General features: G+C 47.9%; 1 protein-coding gene across 12 annotated transcripts in view; it reads right to left on the reverse strand.

Annotated features, from left to right (window-relative positions):
- LOC147620327 (uncharacterized) overlaps positions 1–22,335 on the reverse strand; it is a 108,395-nt gene that overhangs the window by 85,775 nt on the left and 285 nt on the right. For 11 of the 12 annotated variants that reach the window (XR_015261776.1, XR_015261777.1, XM_086772542.1 and 8 more), the window contains exons 2-3: positions 22,169–22,280; positions 13,868–13,948 (exon numbers count right to left, since the gene is read on the reverse strand). Coding sequence is in view for 10 of the 12 variants with exons in the window: in XM_086772542.1 (XP_086628668.1) it covers positions 13,868–13,948; positions 22,169–22,280 (193 nt within the window). In the remaining 2 variants the exon portion in view is untranslated. The remainder of the gene's footprint in view (positions 1–13,867; positions 13,949–22,168; positions 22,281–22,335) is intronic. The other variant, XM_086772538.1, reaches the window with a different exon arrangement.

Genomic DNA, 22,335 nt, shown 5'->3' on the forward strand with positions numbered 1-22,335 from the left:
CTTCCCTGGACTCCACCGGGAGTATCTTCCGCTTCTCTCTCGGCTAGGAGCATTGGTGGGCTCGGTACTCGAGACTGGCCCCACAGCAGCTTCAGTGGTGGCCAGAGCAGCTGGGCTACCCTCCGTCAAAGTTTTGGTGTCTGACATCTCCTCCCTTCCTAAGGTCATTCAGCTACCTAGGATAGGGGGGGGATGGATTGATCAGAGAGTGGAGTTTTCGGGGCTCCCGAACCAGTGCTTCATATGCAGGCAGGTCGGCCATCTGGCCAAGGCCTGCCCTCGCAGGAGACCTCGACCCTCACCACAGCAGCAGGCCCCTGATGGCCCGCCCACAGATGCGGCACGGCAGGCTGCCTCCGGGACACCTGCTCAGGCCACAGAGACCTCGGAGTGGCAGCCTGGACAGGGGCGCCGCCGAGGGAGACAGTCACAGCAGCACGCACAGAGACCGCTGCAGCAGCAGCAACAGGCTCAGCCTCACTGGGTTCCCGTGAGGAACAGCTTTGCTCCTCTCCAGGAGGAGCCCCCTGCAGTGACTAAGGACCAGGAGATGCCAGCACCCCCTCCTTCACCCCCCCCACCCCCACCCTCATCCCCTCCCATTGCCTCGCTTCCACCTTCGCCTCCGCCCGCCCCCGCTCCGGTCTCGGCAGCGGCTCCCTCTCCGCCCCCCTCGCCCCCCCCTCCTCCCCCCCCACCCGCCTCGCCTTCCCGGGAGACCCTGGCAATCCCCTGGCATTCGCCCGCAGTCCGGAGGGCGCTGAGCACCGATCTCGCTCGAGCACCACAGAGGAGACCTGCCATGCCGATCCGAGCTTCACGGATATCATCTATCCGCAGTCGGCTGAGTCGCCTCGGTGTTAGACAGCGATCGGAGGCTTTCGGTTACGCTTTCACTCGGCTTTTTGGAGCAGAGGGCCCCCATGAGCCAGCACCCATCCGCGTTCATGTAGTGATACCTCCGGCCCGCGGGGAGGAGGCACTTGATTCAGCAGTGGCCTTCTCGTTCCCTCTCTGTGGCCCTTGCGACCGGGAGTGGACTCTAGAGCTCGCTATTAGCACTTTGAAGACTCGGGCAGTTGAGTTTTCACATCATGTGAGCGACCTGGAGGTGACAGATGTGATAGGCCGGCTCTGGGAGTTGGCTCATTTTTTCTTGGATCCCGGGAGTGTGGATGCCTCAGGGATTCGTCACTTGGTCGTGCGTATAGTGGCAGACTTAGCACGCGACCCTGGATATGTATGTATACACGAGGTTGCTCTGTCAGAGCGGGAGGCAATCGCCATGGGCCACAGCCACTGGCGCCTGATCCGGGATTCTTGCAGTACACCGGGTGGGCAGATTCGCAGCCGCTCGGATGGGGACTACTCTCCATCCAAGCCGCTTGCGAAGGCCCGCCGCACGGCTGAGACAGCATCTACCTCAGCAGGTCATCCATGAGGATCATCTCATGGAATGTACAGGGCCTGGGCGGAGCACATTTTATACGCTATCGAGGTTGCTTGAGGCAGGAGCTTCAGAGATGCCTGGTTGGTGGCAGCATTGATATTTTGATGATGCAGGAGCACCACTTGGGTGAGAGCAGGATCCGGAGATATGGTTCGGTGATGCCTGGTAGATGGGATACCTTTTGGTCTGCAGGGTTTGGTCCTTTGGGTGGACAGGGAGGAGTTTGCATGGTCATTGCAGATGTATGGCGGCAGGCCATTGTGGATCGAGGGATCATTGTGCCTGGTAGAGCACAGTATGTCATTCTGAGGGTGCATGATGAGCTATTGGGCGTGCTCAACGTCTATGCGCCTAATCATGCTAGTGCCAGAGCAGAGTTCTGGACCCAGGTTACGGATGCATTGCCAAAGGCCGCACATTGGTGTGTCGGGGGAGACTTCAATATGCTTGAGGACCCGGCCGATAGGGTGGGAGGCAGTCATGTTACAGTGCACGGCAGCATGGGGCTTTCTCTCGTTCTCAGGACAGTCTTAGTTTCTCTCGGTCGGATCGTCGACAGGGAGGGACTAATTTATCACGGATTGATCGCTTTTATGTGGGCGACTGGTTAGGGGAGCGAGGGGGCTCCGTCGGCATTCTCGCTGGCACCTCATTTTCAGATCATGCGCCAGTTATCCTGACATGGGAGGAGAGGACACGGGAGCCCAGCTTGCAGTTGAGGATCCCAAAGAGGGTACTTACAGATCCCAGTCTCCCTGAGGACATTGAGAGGATCTGGCATGATAGTCAGTGCTCTGACCAGGATGCAGCAGGCCAGTGTGCCCAGGGACTCATCGAGCTTAGCTCTTTTCTGCACGCTGCAGCCTTGACACGGCTGGGAGAGATTCGCGAGAGGGAGCATCGGCTGAGACGTAGCCTTGCCTCGTTACAGCGCCTCCAGGAGCAGCAGCCGGCATGTGAGTGGTTGGCGTCCCAGCTGAGCCAGGCACGCCAGGAGGTTAGAGAGGCAGAGGAGCAGAGACATGAGTTTTATTATCGTCGTCAGGCCTCTCAGTGGACGCAGCTTGGTGATAGAGTGACTGGTGAGTTTTTTGAGATCACTGGACCCCGCCATGCTCGAGCAGGAGTCCGTCAGCTTGGTAGACCGGATGGTTCGGTGGCTACTGAGCCCGGGGAGATCAGAGCCATAGCCACTGCATTTTATAGAGATCTGCTTTCAGCGGAGCCAGCCACTGAGGACAAAGATGCTTGCAGACAGACTGTGTGGGCCCATGTGCAGAGGAGGGTCACAGATCGTATGCGTTCGGTTCTTGGTGCGCCTCTTTCAGAGATTGAGCTTGCCGAGGCCTTGAGGGTCCTGCCGCGACATAGTTGCCCAGGGGAGGACGGACTGACGCCGGCCTTTTTTATGCGCTATTGGGACCTTTTGGGGCCAGGCCTCCGCAGGGGCTTTCAGCATGTTTTGGACACTGGGGTGATGCCGCAGAGCTTTTCAGAGGGCTTGATCTATCTTATCCCCAAGGGGGAGGGAGTATCAGATGATATTCGGCATTGGAGGCCTATTACGATCCTCAATACTGTCTACAAGGTCTTAGCAAAGGCCTTGAGTTTGAGGATCCAGCCCTTCCTGGGGGAGTTGATTCATGCTACTCAGACAGGATTTGTCAAGGAGCGTAGTATCCTTGACAACATCTTTACTTTCTGGGAGGCGACGGCCAGGGCTAGATTTCTTGGCGAGGACTTGGTCGTGATGCTTCTCGATTTTGAGAAGGCATACGATAGAGTTGATTGGGGTTTCTTAGAGGGCACTATGCTTCGCCTGGGCTTTGAGCCAGGATGGATCAGAGGGGTGGCGACTCTATATTCCACAGCTCGCAGCCAGGTGTTGATTGCAGGAGGACGGGGGCCGAGTTTTGAGCTGACCAGATCAGTCCGTCTCAGGGGTGTCCCCTCGCTCCCTTTCTTTTTCTCTTCTTTGCGGAGGCTATGAGCATGTATTTGACGGCAGAGGAGGTTGGTTTGAGAGGACTTCAGCTCCCAGTCCGGGGGGAGGACTTGCTTGATGCTGAGTTTGCAGACGACACGGGCTTATTTTTGCATGGCCAAGAGGCCAATCTTCTTCGGGCAGAGCAGTCGCTCCAGGTTTTTAGTGCAGCTTCGGGAGCATTGATCAATTGGCGCAAGACAGTGGCCTTTTGGATCAGTAGTGCTCCCACTCCGGCATGGAGCCCAGACCCCGGTCTTAGATGGATTCCTCCAAGCACAGCAGTGCGGTATTTGGGATGCCAGATTGGCCTAGATTTGTCACCTGAGCAGCAGATTGCCCCGCTTCTTCTGAGCATTCGGAAGAAGCTTTTGTATTGGAGTACAGCTCGACTATCATTGGCTGGGAGGGTGGTGGTGGCAAATCAGGTGCTGTTAGCGACCATGTGGTACATTACGTCTTGCTGGATCTTCTCGAGCTCTTGCATCAGCCAGGTACAGAGGCTGATCAGGAACTTTCTGTGGTCTGGGCGAGACGGTCAGCCAGCTCGGGCAAAGGTTGCATGGGCAGTTATTACACTTCCGCTGGCTCAGGGAGGTTTGGGCATTATAGATCCAGTCGATCAGAGCAGAGCCTTATTGGGGAAGCTTATTGTTCGGGGGTTGCTTCCAGGCGGTGAGCCTTGGAAAGAGCTCCTCTTGCAGCGGCTGCAGGCTCGGGCACCCCCAGCAGGGGGCACTTGGGCACCAGAGATTCGCTGGATCTTCATAGAGATGAGGAGGACAGGCCTCAGTAGAGGATGGGAGGACAGATTTGCTTTGAGTATCCTGAGAGCTTGGGAGCTGCTGAGACCGGGGCTCTCTCAGCGACCTCCTTCATGTGTTGAGGAGCGGGCCAGACAGCCGCTCATCTGGAGCCCAGCGGTTCGCACAGAGCAGGGTCATATGCTGGGTTCTCGGCCTCGTTTAGCCTGGGGGCCTTTAGCGGCAAGCCCAGCTCGTAGTTTTGGAGACTGGCAGGCCTTCTGCAGTCTCCCAGAGGAGATCCAGGTGGAGAGGCTGAGTCACTTCAGAGGGGGGTTGATTATGAGAGATGATATTCAGGAGGCACTCACAGAGGAGTGGTTCACGCCTCTCGAGCCAGTGACCCCACGGTGGATGGGAGCCTTTACACAGTTGGAGATCCTGATTGCTGTCAGAGCTTGCACTGAGAATGGCAGTTGCCTCTACTTTGAGATTCAGGATGAGGGCAGACTCCAGCAAGTGGAGGAGGAGTCGCCTTTGGTTGCAGAGTGCACCTTTCAGAGGATTCGGGTGGTGGCCGCCGCTTCTCGGAAGTGGCATATAGACCCCGATCCTGCTGATGTGCTCCCGGATTGGCGCATATGGGCATATGCAGCGCGCCCCTTGGCCCAGCTACAGTGGGACCCCAGGGAGTATGAGTGGCACGATCCTTATGCATCCCTTGAGGCCACAGAGATTACCTTTTTCCAGTATATTGTTCGGCTGGGGCGGCATATTTTGACGGCGAGGACGGTCTCTCCAGCGGCAACGGGGCATTGGCGGCTACAGGGACTCTCACAGGAGTTCCTGGAGGATTTTTGGGCTCGGCTCTGGGCTAGTCGACAGGCCCGCAGGATCTCGACTTTTCAGTGGTGGCTGGTCGCCCACAGGGGCTCAGCAGTTGGCACTTGGCTTGTTTACAGCGGTCTTCCGGCGGCCTGCGTCCGATGCGGCCACCCTATGGAGACACAGAGACACTGCCTTTGGGATTGCCCTCAGGCGCAACAGATTTGGCTACGGATGCTGCGTATTCTGGCTCCCCTCTCTCCAGAGGGTATGTTTACGTGGGGTGCCGCTGCTTGGTCGACTTCGTCAGGGCCCGCTATGGGCTATGAGATGGAGCAGGGCAGTCAGGCCATCAGATTTATTAGGGGCCAGCCTCGCCTGGTTCCGGCACCAGATTTCTCGTCCGCCAGCTGGACACAGGAGCGGGATTTACGATGGGAGCTTCTCAGCAACCTCACCATCTGGTTCACCTGGAGGGCCCGGTGCTTTACGGCCTTTGAGGGGAGATTGGAGCCACCAGCAGAGACTGTACGTGGGATTTGGCAGGAGTTGATCCACACCCTGCGAGGACAGTACGACCGCATCCGAGGAGACTCGGATGAGGCGATCTTGCGGCGCCAGGCCTTTCACACCACTTGGCGTTGTGGCCCCTTCTACACCTTACACACAGGATCCCCCCGTTGGCACTACAGGCCACCTGTTTGGCTCTTCCCCCCCCCTATTGTATGATTTAGCCTCTCAGTCCTTTATACTGATGCTTGTATTTTGCAGCACCTAGGGAGAGTCTCCCGGGCTGCCATGCTGTATTCACTGCTCTGTTTCTCTTATGAGCAGGAGAGATCTTTTGTAGCCCTACGGGCATTTTTTCTATAACTAATGAAAGGATCTTTTCTCGAAAAAAAAAAAAAACCCCTGAGGTAAAGGCTAAAGCAGGCACTACTGGAGGTTATCTTCCCCCAGAGGAGCAAAGGAAATACCAGTCAAAAAACAAATGCTTTTTCTGTCATACCATCGGGCATGGTAAGAAGGATTGCAGCAAACGGAACAAGCCTCCAAAGCTCCTTCTGCCACAGCATCTCCAGCTCCTCTAGCCTCGCGAGTCGCCTTACACAGCTTTCACCTTCTATGCATCCTATGCCATCAGTGGTATTTGATGCTAAGCAAGAGGGTGAGAGCGATACTGCACAAAAAAGCCTCATCCGAGCTTATGGCTCTGCCAAGGGCCGACAGTTTCTAGTCCTATTCGACATGGGCAGTTTTGAGGACGCCATCTCTCCCCAGTTGGCTAACAAAATGAGTTGTACATTAGTACCATATCATTTGGATGTGGACGGGTTCACACCTAATCTCCGCACCCACATATCTCAGAAGGCACATTAGTTTACCTTTGAAGTTCAAAAGGCCTCATTCCAACGAGATTTCATTGTCTCGCCTCTTCTGGGGTGTGACATGATCTTAGGAATCCAGTGGTTTCGTTAATATGAGCCTATTCCCGATTGCGGACAGGACACTTTTACTATCTATAAAGGTTTTCTTGAGCCCGTCATGATTCGTGGGGATAGAAGCATTCTTGGCATCCCATTGATTTCGCACCTCCAAGACCGAAAACGACCCTCATTGCCAGAATCTTTGGATCTCACCCGTCCCGTCCCCAGGCTCGGGATTGGGTCCTGCCGGCTTTGCCCTCCGACCTCGCTGCACTTTTTTGAGATGTCAGGTTGCTTGGAAGAGGTTTCTTCCAAGTCGATTTTGATTCTCAGGACGCAGCCTCAGAGGTTTTGAAGGGCAGCCCTTTGCCATTTGGCCCGAGAAAGATATTCTTTCTTCCCTACTCCACCTATTTTGACCCTGTTGAGCAAGACCAGAACCGTTTCCCAATTACTCTTAGATTCCCAGGTCTTCCTCGCGCATATTGGCCTATGTTAGAGGCCATCGGGTCTGCCTTTGGGTTGGTTCTTCAAGTGCCCCCCCTCCACGCCTTGCCAACATCTTCTGCCCCAGGTGGTCACTGCCTCAGTGGATGCTGTCCCCATGGTCATGGTTCTTGCCCGTGACATTGAGCTCTTTGAGGACTATGTTTTGCTTCCGGGCCCTTGTGGCCCTTTGAAGCAACGTATGGAGATTGCAGGAAACCCGATCAGTGCTAGGTTTGTCACCAACAGCGTCACTTTGCTCGAGATTGTCCTCGGGCTCGAGGTCGCAGAAGGCCTCGTAAGCATGCTTCTCAAGTGCCACCTCCCTTGGTTCCTTCCCGTCCTTCAGTCTGCCAAGTGTGGAGAGCTGTCTCTCACGCCCGCCCCCCTGGTGCGATTGATGGGAAGGCCTCCTCGGATCATGTACAGATAGATGATGTTTCTGGTCAGAGGGATGTGTCAGCTGATGCATCTTTGCAGAGAGATGATATCTCAAATCAGGATGATTTTGTTGAGTCCTCTCTACTTGGAGGGGGCGATATGCAAGGTGTTCAGCGCAGTGCGGATCATGTATTGCAGGATTTTCAGCATGATGCCATTGCCCTTGAAGCCCCACAGGGCGAACAGGTTTCTCGTACATATGCAGGTACTCTGCAGGGCCTCGGACAAGGGCATGTCAGTGGACTTTGCCCCGTGGATTTTCCCGTCCTCCAGCATTATGAGAGGCGTCCTCAGGCTGCCAATCATCTTCTTAGATCGGGGGTCAAACCCTCTTCTCTTCGATGAGAATCGTCTCATGGAATGTTCAGGGCCTTGCAGAGCTTCCCACCCGTGGTAGGAAGCGCCTTCTGAAGGACCAGCTTCACCCTGCTGTTTCAGGAGGGTCTATGGATGTACTTTTGTTGCAGGAACACAAATTGGATAGATCTCAGTGTAGCAAAACTGGTAAGATGCTTTCTGGCCACACCTTCTGGTCCTCGGCAGTTGGGACTAGAGGGGGTGTTTGCATTTCAGTGGCAGCATCTGTTATGCCTCATGTTATTGGGCACGGTGCTACCATCCCTACTAGAGCGCAGTGGATCTTGATCATGCATGAGGGTCAGAAATTGGGAATCTTGAATATCTATGCACCTAACGTGAGAGGTGAAAGGGTGGCCTTTTGGGACACCATTACAAATGTCATTCCCCAAGTTGATCATTGGATAGTGGGAGGCGATTTTAATATGGTTGAGCAACCTTCTGACAAGAAGGGTGGACGCGAAGGGGGTTTACACCCTTTGGAGCGAACCTCATGGGAGAGGTTCACGATTTCCTTTTTCGGCAAGAATTGCTAGACTGAGGATGACTTCCAGAGAAGGCCAAATTCCTTATCTTTCTCTTGGCATAACCGCAGGAGCGGGGATGAGAGCATCTTTGCACGTCTGGACAGGTTTTATGTGGATGAATGGTCCTTGGACACGGGAGGCGCAATTGCTATTATGCCTGGCACCACCAAATCTGATCATTGCCCCGTCATTTTGTGTCTCACGGAGCCTGGGGCTCGCTCGGCCTCTCCCCGTGTCCGTATCCCTAACTCTCTTTATCTAGATGCTGACATCTCCCTTGAGATCAAAGAGAGATGGAGATCTTGTGACAGTCCTGATCCTCGTCATAATATTGCGCTAGCTCTTGAGAGGACCAGCCATCATTATCATAGCACTGTCGTGTCCAAGAAGAAGGAGGCTCTGGACAAGGAGAGAGCTATTAGGTGTAGGATTGCTGCTCTTCAGAGGGAACATGAAAAGCATCCACATGCGTCTTGGATTACAGACCTCTTGACCACAGTTAGAGGAGAGCTGCAATTGGCCATGGACAGGAGGGTTGAGTTCGCCTTTCATGCGAACGAGGCTTTTTGGACTCAGATGGGTGGCAGATGCAACAAAGAGTTTTTTTCAGCACACACGCCTTCCCATAGCAGGGATTCTGTGAGGTACTTGCAGGATTCACAGGGTAAGGTTCAGATTGAGCCTGATAAGGTGAGGGGTATTGCTTCATATTTTTATCGGTATTTGTTGACTGCAGAGGTGCCCTCGGCACGGCAGAAAGTTTGGGAGTGCATGCCCAGGCTCCTTATAGATGCTATGTGTTCTTCCCTGATGCCCCTTTCTCGAAAAATGAATTCCTTCACGCACTGCATGCTCTTTCCAGTGGTTCATGCCCAAGGGATGATGGTCTTTCTCCCACCTTCTTTGTTCTTTTTTGGGATCATATTGGAGATGCTATCACTGTTGCCCTTCAGGAAGTGGGGACAAGACTGACACCAAGCAATGGAGGCCCATCACCCTCCTTGGATCTGCATATAAAATCTTAGCTAAAGCCTTGAGCATAAGGTTGCAGCCGATTCTCCAAAGGACTATCCATGATACCCAGAATGGGTTCCTCCAAGGAAGGAGTATATTTGTGTAACACGCGGAAGCTTCGGGAGTCTTCTTTCAGCCCTAAACACTATTGGCAACATGCTGATGCGAAACGCAGATATAGAGAGAGAGTAGAGAGAGAGAGAGAGAGAGAGAGAGAGAGAGATGTGCTGGAAAATTCAGTATATCCATATAGTACAAAAAGGTACTTGTCTACAGCCATAGGCTGCCTTGAAGAAAAGGTGATAACACCCAAAATTCTGTCCCCCTATGGGACTCCTAATGACCCAATCCCTAGAGGATTGAATGAATCTTTCAAGGAGCCTCTTGTGCTATTTATAGTTCTTTTGACTTTATGGAGAATTGGCCGACTGCTGGTCGGCCAGTTGATTGGACAAATAAATCATGTTTTGATGCGCTTGTAGTCCCTTTGCCATATCCTGATGTGTTTCAGCCGCCATGCTCTCTGGTACAGCCGACAGAGCCTGTGTCCAGCCAACAGTACCCCCTTTCCAGGCAGCTGACAACATCCTCTTCTTGTTTTCCCCAAGCCTTGCTCCACACTGCCCAAAGCACCCGGTCTCCAAACTACTCTGTCATCACAGACTAAGATCTATGCATCTGGTTCCATCAAGTCCACAATCCATTCCTGCCCTGACTCTGAACACCGTCTTGGTCTTCATCCTTGAGAAATGAGTCTGGCACTCTCACATCACCCTTGGAGGATAAACCTCCCTTGGGACCGTTGCCTGAGAACCTATCTGGCTCACAGGACTGCCATCCCCTTTGGCTATGTGGAACACCACCAACAAACCTCCTGGGATCTCTTCTCGATTCTGTGTTCCTTGCCTTGGGCTTCATATTCGTGTACTTTCCTGTACCTTGGACCTGTACACCATCTTATGGGACTTATTCAGTGTTTAGCTTTGCTGAGCCTGATGCTCTAATACCAATGTAACACACGGAAGCTTCGGAAGTCTTCTTTCAGCCCTAAACACTACTGGCAACATGCTGATGCAAAACGCAGATATAGAGAGAGAGAGTAGAGAGAGAGAGAGAGAGGTGCTGGAAAATTCAGTATATTCATATAGTACAAAAAGGTACTTGTCTACAGCCATAGGCTGCCTTGAAGAAAAGGTGATAGCACCCAAAATTCTATCCCCCTATGGGACTCCTAATGACCCAATCCCTAGAGGATTGAATGAATCTTTCAAGGAGCCTCTTGTGCTATTTATAGTTCTTTTGACTTTATGGAGAACTGGCCGACTGCTGGTCGGCCAGTTGATTGGACAAATAAATCATGTTTTGATGCGCTTGTAGTCCCTTTGCCATATCCTGATGCGTTTCAGCCGCCATGCTCTCTGGTACAGCCGACAGAGCCTGTGTCCAGCCAACAGTACCCCCTTTCCAGGCAGCTGACAACATCCTCTTCTTGTTTTCCCCAAGCCTTGCTCCACACTGCCCAAAGCACCCGGTCTCCAAACTACTCTGTCTCACAGACTAAGATCTATGCATCTGGTTCCATCAAGTCCACAATCCATTCCTGCCCTGACTCTGAACACCGTCTTGGTCTTCATTCCTGAGAAATGAGTCTGGCACTCCACATCACCCTTGGAGGATAAACCTCCCTTGGGACCGTTGCCTGAGAACCTATCTGGCTCACAGGACTGCCATCCCCTTTGGCTATGTAGAACACCACCAACAAAACTCCTGGGATCTCTTCTCGATTCTGTGTTCCTTGCCTTGGGCTTCGTATCCTTCCTCATAGTTGTTTCAGTTTCAATTAGTTGTTTAGTTGTTTTTAGCTTTTCTTACACAGACATTATATCAGATCCACCAATTGTTGTAACCTTTTTGGTCTCATAGGTCATTTTGGCCTTCTGAAGACGTTAATATATCATTTCATTTCATCTCTCTCTCTCTCTCTCTCTCTCTCTCTCTCTCTCTCTCTCTCTCTCTCTCTCTCCCCCTACACAGAAATCACCTCAAGGCTCTGGCAGAAGACAAAAACAACAACCCATGAGAATTAGTGCACGAAAACGATAAAGATAGAAATCCCTTCTAAAAACATGATCTTGAACCAAATTAGAGATGATATCTTTTTTTTTTATATAAACATTGGAAAGTGGTGTCGGATTCGTTTCGCGAATACCGGCCACCCTGTGCGGAATCTCAAAATTATCCGAACACGGACTTTGTTCTTCTTGTGATGAACTAACTTTCTTTAATACTTCTCTAACAAATAAAGTTATCTACCCCCTCATACGAGACCGTTACTGAAAATTAAGGGTCAATTTGGTGTCCGGGCCCTGTTTCGGACGCCCGTTGCGGTTATATTTACTATGTAAACCCTTATATGAGTTTCCTTAGGCTAAACTACTCACTATGACCCTCTTATACATTCTCTAACATGGTTAAGTATAGAATAGCAATCGCTTACAAATGACACCACAAAACATGCATAAAAAGCTCCAAAATTGACCAAAAATCGACATCTCTAAAATTACTAAATTTGTGACCAAACTTAATCTTTTATGTCCTCTAAGTATTTCCCACTTTTCAACATTCAATGTAGATGCTAAAAATCGCCGAGTCAAATGGACCCAAGAATACGTACATATGAGTACGTTACAGTTTCCAATATTCCAATTTAATAATAAGTTTTTACAACACTCAATCTGTAGCATCACGAAGTGAAAGATTCCATCCCACAAGATATCCCAAATGTTTGATATGTTGTGGAGGCGATATGATTTGCCCAAGTCATAGAATGCAATGCCATTGAGCTTTGCTAAGAGACAAAAGTTTTGATTTTTTAAAATTGATAAAAAGACATGCTACCATTCCAAACATATGCAAGGCATTCATGAGACATTGCAAATCCGATTGTGTATTCTCATGAAAGAAGAAAGAGTCATCAGCATATACCTAAGCAACCAAATGGCGACCATCTGGGAAACAAACCCCATGTAATCTATACCAGCCTTAGTGAGCTTATCTATATATGTCAAAAAGAGATGTATAGCAATAGCATAGAGCAAGGACTAAGAGGACAATCTTGTTGAACAAATCTACCCATAATCCATAGAGAGGATAAGCCTTTTCCAAAATGCATCTGGCAGTGCTATCTCGATACAACCAATAAATTATGTTTTGCATTTTTGGACCGAAGGCTAACTTCACCATGACTTCTGCAATGTAATCCCATTGGACTGTATCAAAAGCCTTAGCAATATCAACTTGCAACAATAAGATCACATCCTGCTTGGTATATTTTGCATACTCTATGCCAACATAGACATTAGCAATGTTATCTATTATTTATCTACAAGGCACAAAACCATATTGCGCTAGATGCAAGATGCAAACCCCTATTCAAGATCTTTTTTTGGCGATTACTGATCATCTTAGTGATCAATTTATAAATCACTGGCATCAAGGTAATGGGACGCCAATTAGAAAGTTTTCGAACAAATCCTTGTTTGGCACTAGTCTTATCAGTCCCTCCTACCAAGTAGAAGGCATGACACCCGAATTCCAAGCCTCATTGATTATAAGAAAAAGTAAGCATATGGCAAAATTGCAAAAAGAACTCCATAGCTAATCCATCCTATCCTGGAGTCTTTCATTTACCAAGCACCTTTACTGCCTTATTCAATTCCATAGCTAAAAACGTGGACTCTAAATCAATTGCTTCATCCATATCTAGAATGTTAGTAACATAAGCTCCTGCCGAGCCCTATAAATATCAGGAGTCATGGCATCTCTCTCCCTCTCTCATGTATTGAGCATGAAGCAAAAGCAGTTTGTTGTGCATGGGTTTAAGTCCTTCATTACATGCTAATCACAATCAATCAATTCATAAACATGCTTCCACAAGCACCCATGTTGTTACATTCACAGGTTACATAAATTTCTGGTCAGCTCAAAACATTTCACCAACTTGCTACCTCCACCTCTGTCGAGCAACCTTGATCAAGAGGAGTTAATCGATTAAGTATGCTCATTTTTTATGGATAGATCTTCTTGAGAAAGTGACATCAACTTCTAATATGACCCTCTTGAGAAAGTGACATCAACTTCTAATATGACCCTCTTGAGAAAGTGACATCCAACTTCTATTTAGTTCTTGAACAATGCATACTAGCACTTCCATTTGCATGATTGCTTGCTGACAGGCATATTTTACCAAAGTAACTTTGAACTCTTGAATAGGAAATTCATACGAAGACAGTTTCCCACGGTCTTGAAACTATTGGTTTGTTGCTTCACTAGGTGTGCACAAACTTTCTGGGCTCTTATTTTACCATATTCTTTACACTATGCTCTAGCAGTGCATGGAGGGAACCTCAACAAAAAAACCTTCATATTTATGTAAAACCTCATATTTATTGAACCAAAAAAACACACAAAAAGTCAAAAAATTCTAAACCCCAATTGAGAAGCAGCAAAAGCATTGAAACTTAAGTAGATTATCCAGCTATGAAGCTTAAAGTTAACCATCTACAAGAAGCCATTTGTCAGATTCAGGTAAAAGAGTAGCCAGAAGTTCTCACCATGGCACTTCTATGAGATGCAATAGCTCCGAGGCAATCTATGTCTAGACTCATCAAAAATATCATATGGGATGCTCGCACCTGGTCAAAAAGAAAATCCTACTAGTTTAAGGATTGCAAGGATAATAATCAAGTAGAATGTAAGAACACTTAATCCGTTTTAATAGGTATGAAGTAAGGGAAAGAGCAATTATTTATTAGGTAACAGAACTCACCAAAACTTAAGCTTAAACCATGGATTTTTCGTCCTCATGTCTCATGTGCACAGTGTGTATCTACCGTGTGATATACGCATGCAAGACTAGTTTCGAGGCTTGGGGAAGCTTGGAACTAGGCAGGCTGATTGACGAGCTGAGTTAGGGAAATACTAACGGGCAGGCACCCAAGTATGGACAGGCGGGCAGCCAAGTGTGGACGCCCGATGTTCGGCCAAGAGCCTATAAAAGGGTGGCCAAGGTTAGTTATTGTATTATAGAGAGTCTCGCGAGTTTGTGAGAGCTCTATGGTCTTGGAGCCTGGATCTAGTGCAGACGTGCACCTGCTTTATGCAGTCGAGGCCGACAGCAGTCTCGAGGCCCGCGAGGGCAGCTTCGTGGCGGTATGGGACGTCGCGAGGAGGAGATTGGTCGGTACGTCAACCTAGTTAGCTCAGCTCGTGGCTCGGTGGGGACAGCCAAGACTGTGGGCTTGCCCACGGCTGTCATGGTTGGGAGGTGAGTCAGGCCTGCACCCCCTTGCTTGTTTGTTTGTTCGTTTGTTTGCAGGATTCGAGTTTCGAACCAAGATCGATCACGAGGGGATCCGTGGGGATTTGACAGTGGTATCAAAGCATACCTCGTGAACGAGCAAGTCGGTAAGTAGAGAAGAAGAGGTCAAAGAACGGTATGTGTTAAAAAGCTTGCTGTTTTTCTGTGCATACTGCAGTTTTCAGATTTAGTATGTGTTTTTTCTTCATCAAAGACACCCATGTTGATGGGAGATGGTAGTGTAGTAAGGATCGCTCGCTTTGCAAGGAAGAGGAGTCGTGTTGGTGCAGTCGCATGCACTGCAGGAAGAGAAATCAGAAAAAGCACGTTTGTTTTTTTCGTTGAACGAGAGAGACAGAGAGCGAGAGACGTGCTGTTCACGCTGGCAGGTTTGTGCGCTGGCGCTGGCGCTGGCGAGTATTGCAGGCGGTGGTTATCGGCGGGCTGAAGGCGCCTAGGCCAGGCATGGCGGGTGCCCAGGCCACGTGGCCTTGTGGACAGGCTAGCGCAGCCAGCCCAGGCGGCGCCTAGGCCAAGTGGGCAGCGCCCAGGCCAGCCCAGGCCTACGCAGGCGCCCCAGCCAGGCCTACGCAGCCTAGCGCAGGCGGCCCAGGCCAGGCAGGCGGCCCAGGCCAGGCAGGCCAGCGCTCACGCCAGGCAGGCCAGCGCTCACGCCAGGCAGGCGCCCCAACCACGCCCATGTAGGCGGCCAGCTCTACGTTGGCAGGCGGCCCAGCGTAAGTAACGGCTGGCGCACACAGCCATGGACTCCAACCACAGGCGACGATGGCAGTAAAGCTGACGGCGAAGGTGACGCCTGCAGACAGCACGGCAGCGGGTTAATCCAGGAGGAGAAGGAAAAAAAAACAAAGGAAAGCTTACGTTTTTAGCTTTCGTTTTTTTTAGAGTTTAAAATTTTCTAAGTTTTAAAAGACCCTCCTCCAAAGTTTAAAGGTGTTTATTTTTAAGAAAAGAGAATATATATATCCATATATATATATATATATATATATATATATTTATTTATTTATTTATTTATTCAAGAGAAAAAAAAAACACGAAAGCTAAAGCAAAAGCTAAGCCTAGCTTTTGGAGATTTTTTTGGCTTTTGGGAAACCTTCATAAACCCCCTCAAGTGGGCTTCTTGCCACACATCTCTCAAGTTTTCAAGCTCTCAAGCTCTCAAGTTCGCTCGCACTTTCGTTGTGCAAAGATCGAATTTTCTCTCCACGTACCCTCTTCACGATGTCGACCCAAGAATCAGAGTTGGAGCCTCTCGTGGAACGCGAAGGCTTGCCGGCTACGAAAGGTACCGATGCCGATCTTTTTGACGATTTTGTGTCAAAATCAGATTTCCAAGAGTTCAAAGTAGCTCTCGAAGCTTCTTCGACGGAACGTCAGGCACAAATCGCAGCTCAGATGCAAGCTTTGCAGAACTCCATCGCTCTATTGACCACTACCCTCTCTACTTTCTCGGGTATGGATACCTTGGCTTCAGCTTTAGGCCCCAATATTACTCCAGAACTGTTCGGGGGCGAGCAAAAGCAGCGAACCAAGGAGATCGTGGACACTTGGCTACATAAGTGGCAAGTTCACTTTCAGTTTCATCCATATGATGATGGAAAGAAGATCCAATTAGCAGCAGGTTTCCTGTCCGACAAAGCTTTGCTTTGGTGGAAGGAACTCAACCCTAAGCCAACGACTTGGGCACAATTTGAAGACGTTTTCAAGAAAGAATTCCTCAAGAAAGAGGATGATTACGATGTTGTTGCCCGGTTGTCAGCTTTGACCATGATCTCGCAGCACCTCACTTATGAGGTCTACCTCCAGAAGTTTCGTGACTTGCAGATGAAAGCTACAAAGATGGATCCCACTACTCTTTTGGGGTTTTTCGTAGCTGGTTTACCAGACTCGTACCGATTACAGATTAAAAATAACAAATGTAAAACTTTGGACGAGGCCATTCATTCAGCTCGTATCTATGATGATACGATGGTCTCTTCCAAGTCGAAACCCGTTACCGAGCAGGGGAACAAGCATAAAAGAAAGTTCTCCGCACCTATGGCTAACACGACAGAGGGAAAGTCTTCGCACCAACCTTCAAAGAATTCCAGTTCGACACCAGCGAAGAAGAAACGACTCCTCAGGGCTTTAAAGCTCAAGAAGGAAGGACGTTGTTTTATCTGCGAAGAAAAGGGACACATGCGTAACGAGTGCCCAAAGCAAAAGGGTACCAAGTCAAACGCAGGACCCAAGCCAAAGGCAGCTAACCAGTTGTCTTTGACAGAAATTGCGTCTTGATACGACACTCAGCGACCATACCTATGAGGTACGTCTACCTGCGGGAAGACAAGTTTGGGATCGCAAGGTGGAGATGCTTCCAATCCAGATTCAGGACTACAAAGACACTCTAGAATGCTATGTCATGCATCTGGAAAATGAAGACTTGTTATTAGGGATTGAGTGGTTTAAGACTCTTGACGTCCAGATAGATTGGTCTAGTCATATTTTTTCTTTTCAGCATAGGGACACCAAGTATAGTATTTTAGGTGATTGTATCCATCCCTCTCAGGGACCTCTTGTAAATACAATTGATTTTGGAAATATAATGGATTCTTCTTTGTATACCGCTTTCCATTGTGTATTGATTCCACTTTCTTCTTTTCTCATCCCTTCCATGGATGTGAATGAATTAAGTGTGTTTGAAAGCAAAGAATTACAGAAGATACTTGATTCATTTCAAGATGTATTTCCTAAGGAACTGCCATCGGGTTTACCACCTGAACGGGCAGTAGATCATCGTATTGACTTGATCCCTGGTGCTCATCCTGTCAGTATTCCACCTTATAGGATGAGCCAAGCCGAGGAAGATGAGTTGGCTAAACAACTCGAAGATTATTTGAGGATGGGCCAGATCCGTCCAAGTAAATCACCTTGGGGTGCACCTGTGTTGCTTAGGAGAAAGAAGGACAATACTTGGAGAATGTGTATAGATTACAAGAGATTAAACAAGCTGACCATTAAGAACCGTTATCCTCTCCCTAGATCAGATAACCTGATTGACCGATTAGTAGGAGCGAAATATTTCACGAAGATAGATTTACGTACTGGCTATCACCAGATACGTATTCATGAAAGGCATGTCGAAAGAACCGCCTTTCGGACTAGGTATGGCCATTACGAGTTTCTCGTATTACCTTTTGGCTTAACCAATGCTCCAGCTACTTTCCAGCAAATGATGAACGATCTTTTTCGTGAACATTTGGGAAAATTTGTGGTGGTGTTCTTGGATGATATTTTGATATATAGTCGTACTCTTGAGGATCATGTCAGACACCTCACGATTGTCTTAGCTATTTTAAGACAGAATCGACTATATGCTAAGTTAAGTAAATGTGAGTTCTTTATGACCGACATCATTTACTTGGGACACAAGATCACTAGAGATGGATTGAGCATTGACTATGACCGAGTTCAGAAGGTTCTGGACTGGCCTATACCACGAACAGTGAAACAACTTCGTTCTTTTCTCGGTTTTGTTGTTTTTGAGAGGCAGGAAAGCTCGTTGGGCGGAGTTAATGCAAGATTTTGATTTTGAGATCCGTTATCGGAAAGGGTCCATGAATAATATTGCAGATGCGCTTAGTCGGATTAGAGAGGTGAATACTTTGTCGTTCACCGAGATTTCTACTGACTTATTTCAGTCATTGAGAGGGCTTTGCAGGACTGATAGTTATTTTGGTCCATTTTGGCAGAAGATCCAGGACGGAAGCTCATTGATTGACCAAGACTCGGTGACTGAGCAGTCTACTATTCAGGCTGCAGGAGGTCAGTGGATGATTCGGAATGGTTTGCTATTCCGTAATGACAAAATTTATGTACCACAGATCCCGGACATTAGGTCCAAGATTCTTAAGGAGTGTCACGACGCCCCTTCTGCTGGACACCCTGGGGTACACAGAACGTTATCATTAGTGAAACACACTTTTTATTGGCCGAAGATGAAAGGGTATGTAGAAGATTATGTTCTCAAGTGTCAGATTTGTCAGGCAAATAAAGCTGAACGCTTTAGACAGGCTGGGTTGTTGCATCCTTTGCAAATCCCAGGTAATAAATGGAAAAGTATTTCCATGGATTTTATTACCGGATTGCCAAGAACACATCAAGGCCACCATTCTATTTGGGTTGTGGTAGATTGCTTGACAAAAATGGCTAGATTTTTACTGACCCGGAAGACTATTACAGCTACGCAATTAGCTCGGCAGTTTATCGAGCAATTGTTTAGACTGTACGGGTTACCGCAAGACATAGTCAGTGATAGGGACTCTAAGTTTACGAGTGATTTTTGGAAACTTGTTTTTGAGAAGTTGGAAACAACTTTGAATTTGAGTTCCTCTGATCATCCTCAATTTGATGGCCAAACTGAAAGAGTGAATCAGATTTTGGAGGATATGCTTCGAGCATATGTATCCAAAAGACAGAGTTCATGGGAGGATTATCTTCCTATGTTGAATTTGCATATAACAGTACTAAGCATACGAGTACAGGGTTTAGTCCTTTCATGCTTATGTATGGTTTTCAACCAAGATCACCTGTTACAGTAGGATTCTCAGGACTTCAGCATGATGCAGCACGTAATTTTTTGCAAGATATGCAGGAAATGTTACAAGTTGCGAAGGAATCTATTAGAAGTGCTCAAGACCGAGACAGGTTTTATTCTAATAGACATCGTTCACCCAGAGAGTTCTCTGAAGGAACGATGGTGTATTTGCGAGTTCCGAAAGATTCCGAGACTTTTCGGACAGGTAGATCTCCGAAATTATCCCCTAGATATTGTGGACCATTTCGTGTTACACGACGGATTGGTTCAGTTGCATATGAATTGGATTTGCCTTCTCATGTAAAAGTTCATCCTGTATTTCATGTCAGTAGACTTAAGGGGTGGAGCAAATCAGTTAGTTACTCCTCAAGAAATTATAAATGTCGAGGACATGACATTTGTTCCGTACGAACCTGAAAATATTCTTGGATTTCGTGAAAGAAGATTGCGTAATACGCTTATCACGGAATACAAGATCAAGTGGAAGGATCGTATTGAGGAGGACGCTACATGGGAGACATTGACTACTCTTCAGAGAGATTACCCTGGCTTTTTAGTAAGCTCAGGAGTGAGCTCTTAGAGGAAGGGGAGTATGTCATGTGCACAGTGTGTATCTACCGTGTGCTATACGCATGCAAGACTAGTTTCGAGGCTTGGGGAAGCTTGGAACTAAGCAGGCTGATTGACGAGCTGAGTTAGGGAAATACTAACGGGCGGGCACCCAAGTATGGACGGGCGGGCGGCCAAGTGTGGACGCCCGATGTCCGGCCAAGAGCCTATAAAAGGGTGGCCAAGGTTAGTTATTGTATTATAGAGAGTCTCGCGAGTTTGTGAGAGCTCTATGGTCTTGGAGCCTGGATCTAGTGCAGCCGTGCACCTGCTTTATGCAGCCGAGGCCGGCAGCAGTCTCGAGGCCCGCGAGGGCAGCTTTGTGGCGGTATGGGACGTCGCGAGGAGGAGATTGGTCGGTACGTCAACCTAGTTAGCTCAGCTCGTGGCTCGGTGGGGACAGCCAAGACTGTGGGCTTGCCCACAGCTGTCATGGTTGGGAGGTGAGTCAGGCCTGCACCCCCTTGCTTGTTTGTTTGTTCGTTTGTTTGTAGGATTCGAGTTTCGAACCAAGATCGATCACGAGGGGATCCATGGGGATTTGACATCATGAGATTCGCCGAATCTTAGGAATGAAATTGACTGAAGTTATGGAGTAATTAGAATATGATTGAATGAAGTTATGGAGTAATTGTGTCTTGCATAGAGTTATGGAGTAATTAGAATATGATTAAATGCTACTTAATTTATAAAAACTGGAAATATTAGAAACAAGGAAAAGCAAGCTCAAGGAAACAAGCTTCTTCAAAATCCAGAACGCATGAAGCATCTTGTTCTAGGATCTATTCTATTCCATGATCTTCTTGATTAGATTCATGCAAAACAATCATTCCATCAACTTAGGTATCACCATCGTGAAGATAACTCTCTATCCAAGAGTTTATGTCCTTCCCTGATCAGAAGGCGAAAACCACTCTTACATAATATCCAGTACTCATAAATGAAACCCATCTGTTGTTCACGTGGGCACCACGTCAGTTAATTAATCCAACAGGCATGGTCTTGTGCTATCAAAGTGAATGGTTTGCAATCCAGCCTTAAAAGAGCAAAGGCAGATAGCACAGAAGGCATCTGACTTGTGTCCCAAAACTCTATAAGAGCACAAGTGATGTCTGACTCACAACAGAAGACAGACATGCTCGCAAAACAGAAAGTAGACACTTCCATGTGACATAGCCAGGATGCTCTCTCCAACTCCACAATTGTAAATGGCTATCACGAACTTTGCACCTTTCCCTCAAACTTTGTTTTGTGCCTAGATTGCCTCAAATTGCTTTCAAGTGTTGTTCCCCTTGGAGGCAACCCCTGCACTAAGCTCTACATTAAATATGACAATCTAAAATGACAAGACCATCCTGATGTTTTGGAAGGATAATAGTCTCTCACACCCTCATGTGTTGGAAGAATAATAGTCTCCCAGACCCTCATGTATTGGAAGAATAATAGTCTCCCACACCCTCATGTGTTGGAAGAATAAGTCTTCACATAGCAAGAACACCTCTCCGCCTGCCATAAAAAGTGATCCAGTGATCTTTAACTACACAATTGCCATGAGACTCATCTTGCAGAGACACATTTCCCAATGTACATGTGGCTCGTGTCAAAAACATATGCATTTATTCATTTACATGATACAAATGCATAGATAAGTGTGCATGTGTGTATAAGACACCACTACAGTACATGTTGCACACAAACTTCCATTTTTCCTTTCCACCATCGTTATTTTTGGCCTTCCACATCTTCCTCTCATTATTGTGACATGTGACATTGAAGTTAAAATTTATCCAACTATGATGAATCTTTAAATAGAGACAATCAATGAGGACACCCATGTCGGGACTCAATGCTACAAGCATATCTAACCTTATTGGAGAGTTTCAATCCTAGGGGTCAGGCACAGCTTGATGTCTGTGTGGCATGTGCAGTTGATTGGATATCAACTGAGCTCTCTACCAAAGCAAAGGATATAGGAAAAGATAGGAATAGTGGAAGTTTGTTAGAGAAACCATACCCAGAAAAGCTGTAAGCAAAGAGAAAGGCTTATGGACTAGTCTACAAGAACATGCAAGGTGTGGTTTAGTGAGCCACTACTCAAGTCACTATGGACCGATGGATGTAAATACGTACTTACGTACACGCATACATATGTATGTGTATGTAATTGTGTGTATATAAAAGTGCATATGTGTGGACAGGCGAACAAATATGTATATGCATGTGTATATGTGGGTGTACATACATAGATGTTACATTTATGTGCAGTGTATGTGTATGCGTGCACAAGCACATGCACATGCACATGCACATGTATGCATACATGTAAAAAGACAGCACAGAAATTGCCTTGGAGTTCATATCGTCATAGAGATGTCCAAGAAACGCGTCCAGGTCATGCTCTTCATCATCCAACTTCGACTGCCTCAAGCTGATCCAGCGATGGTCACTGTTGATCTCGCTGGGAAGAACAAGAAAAAGCGATAAAAAGCATGCTAAAATTGGACGGTTTTCTG

The sequence above is a fragment of the Cibotium barometz genome, chromosome 32 (genome assembly GCF_041138505.1).
Source record: "Cibotium barometz isolate CiBa-2024 chromosome 32, ASM4113850v1, whole genome shotgun sequence".
NCBI classification, from domain to species: Eukaryota; Viridiplantae; Streptophyta; class Polypodiopsida; order Cyatheales; family Cibotiaceae; genus Cibotium; species Cibotium barometz.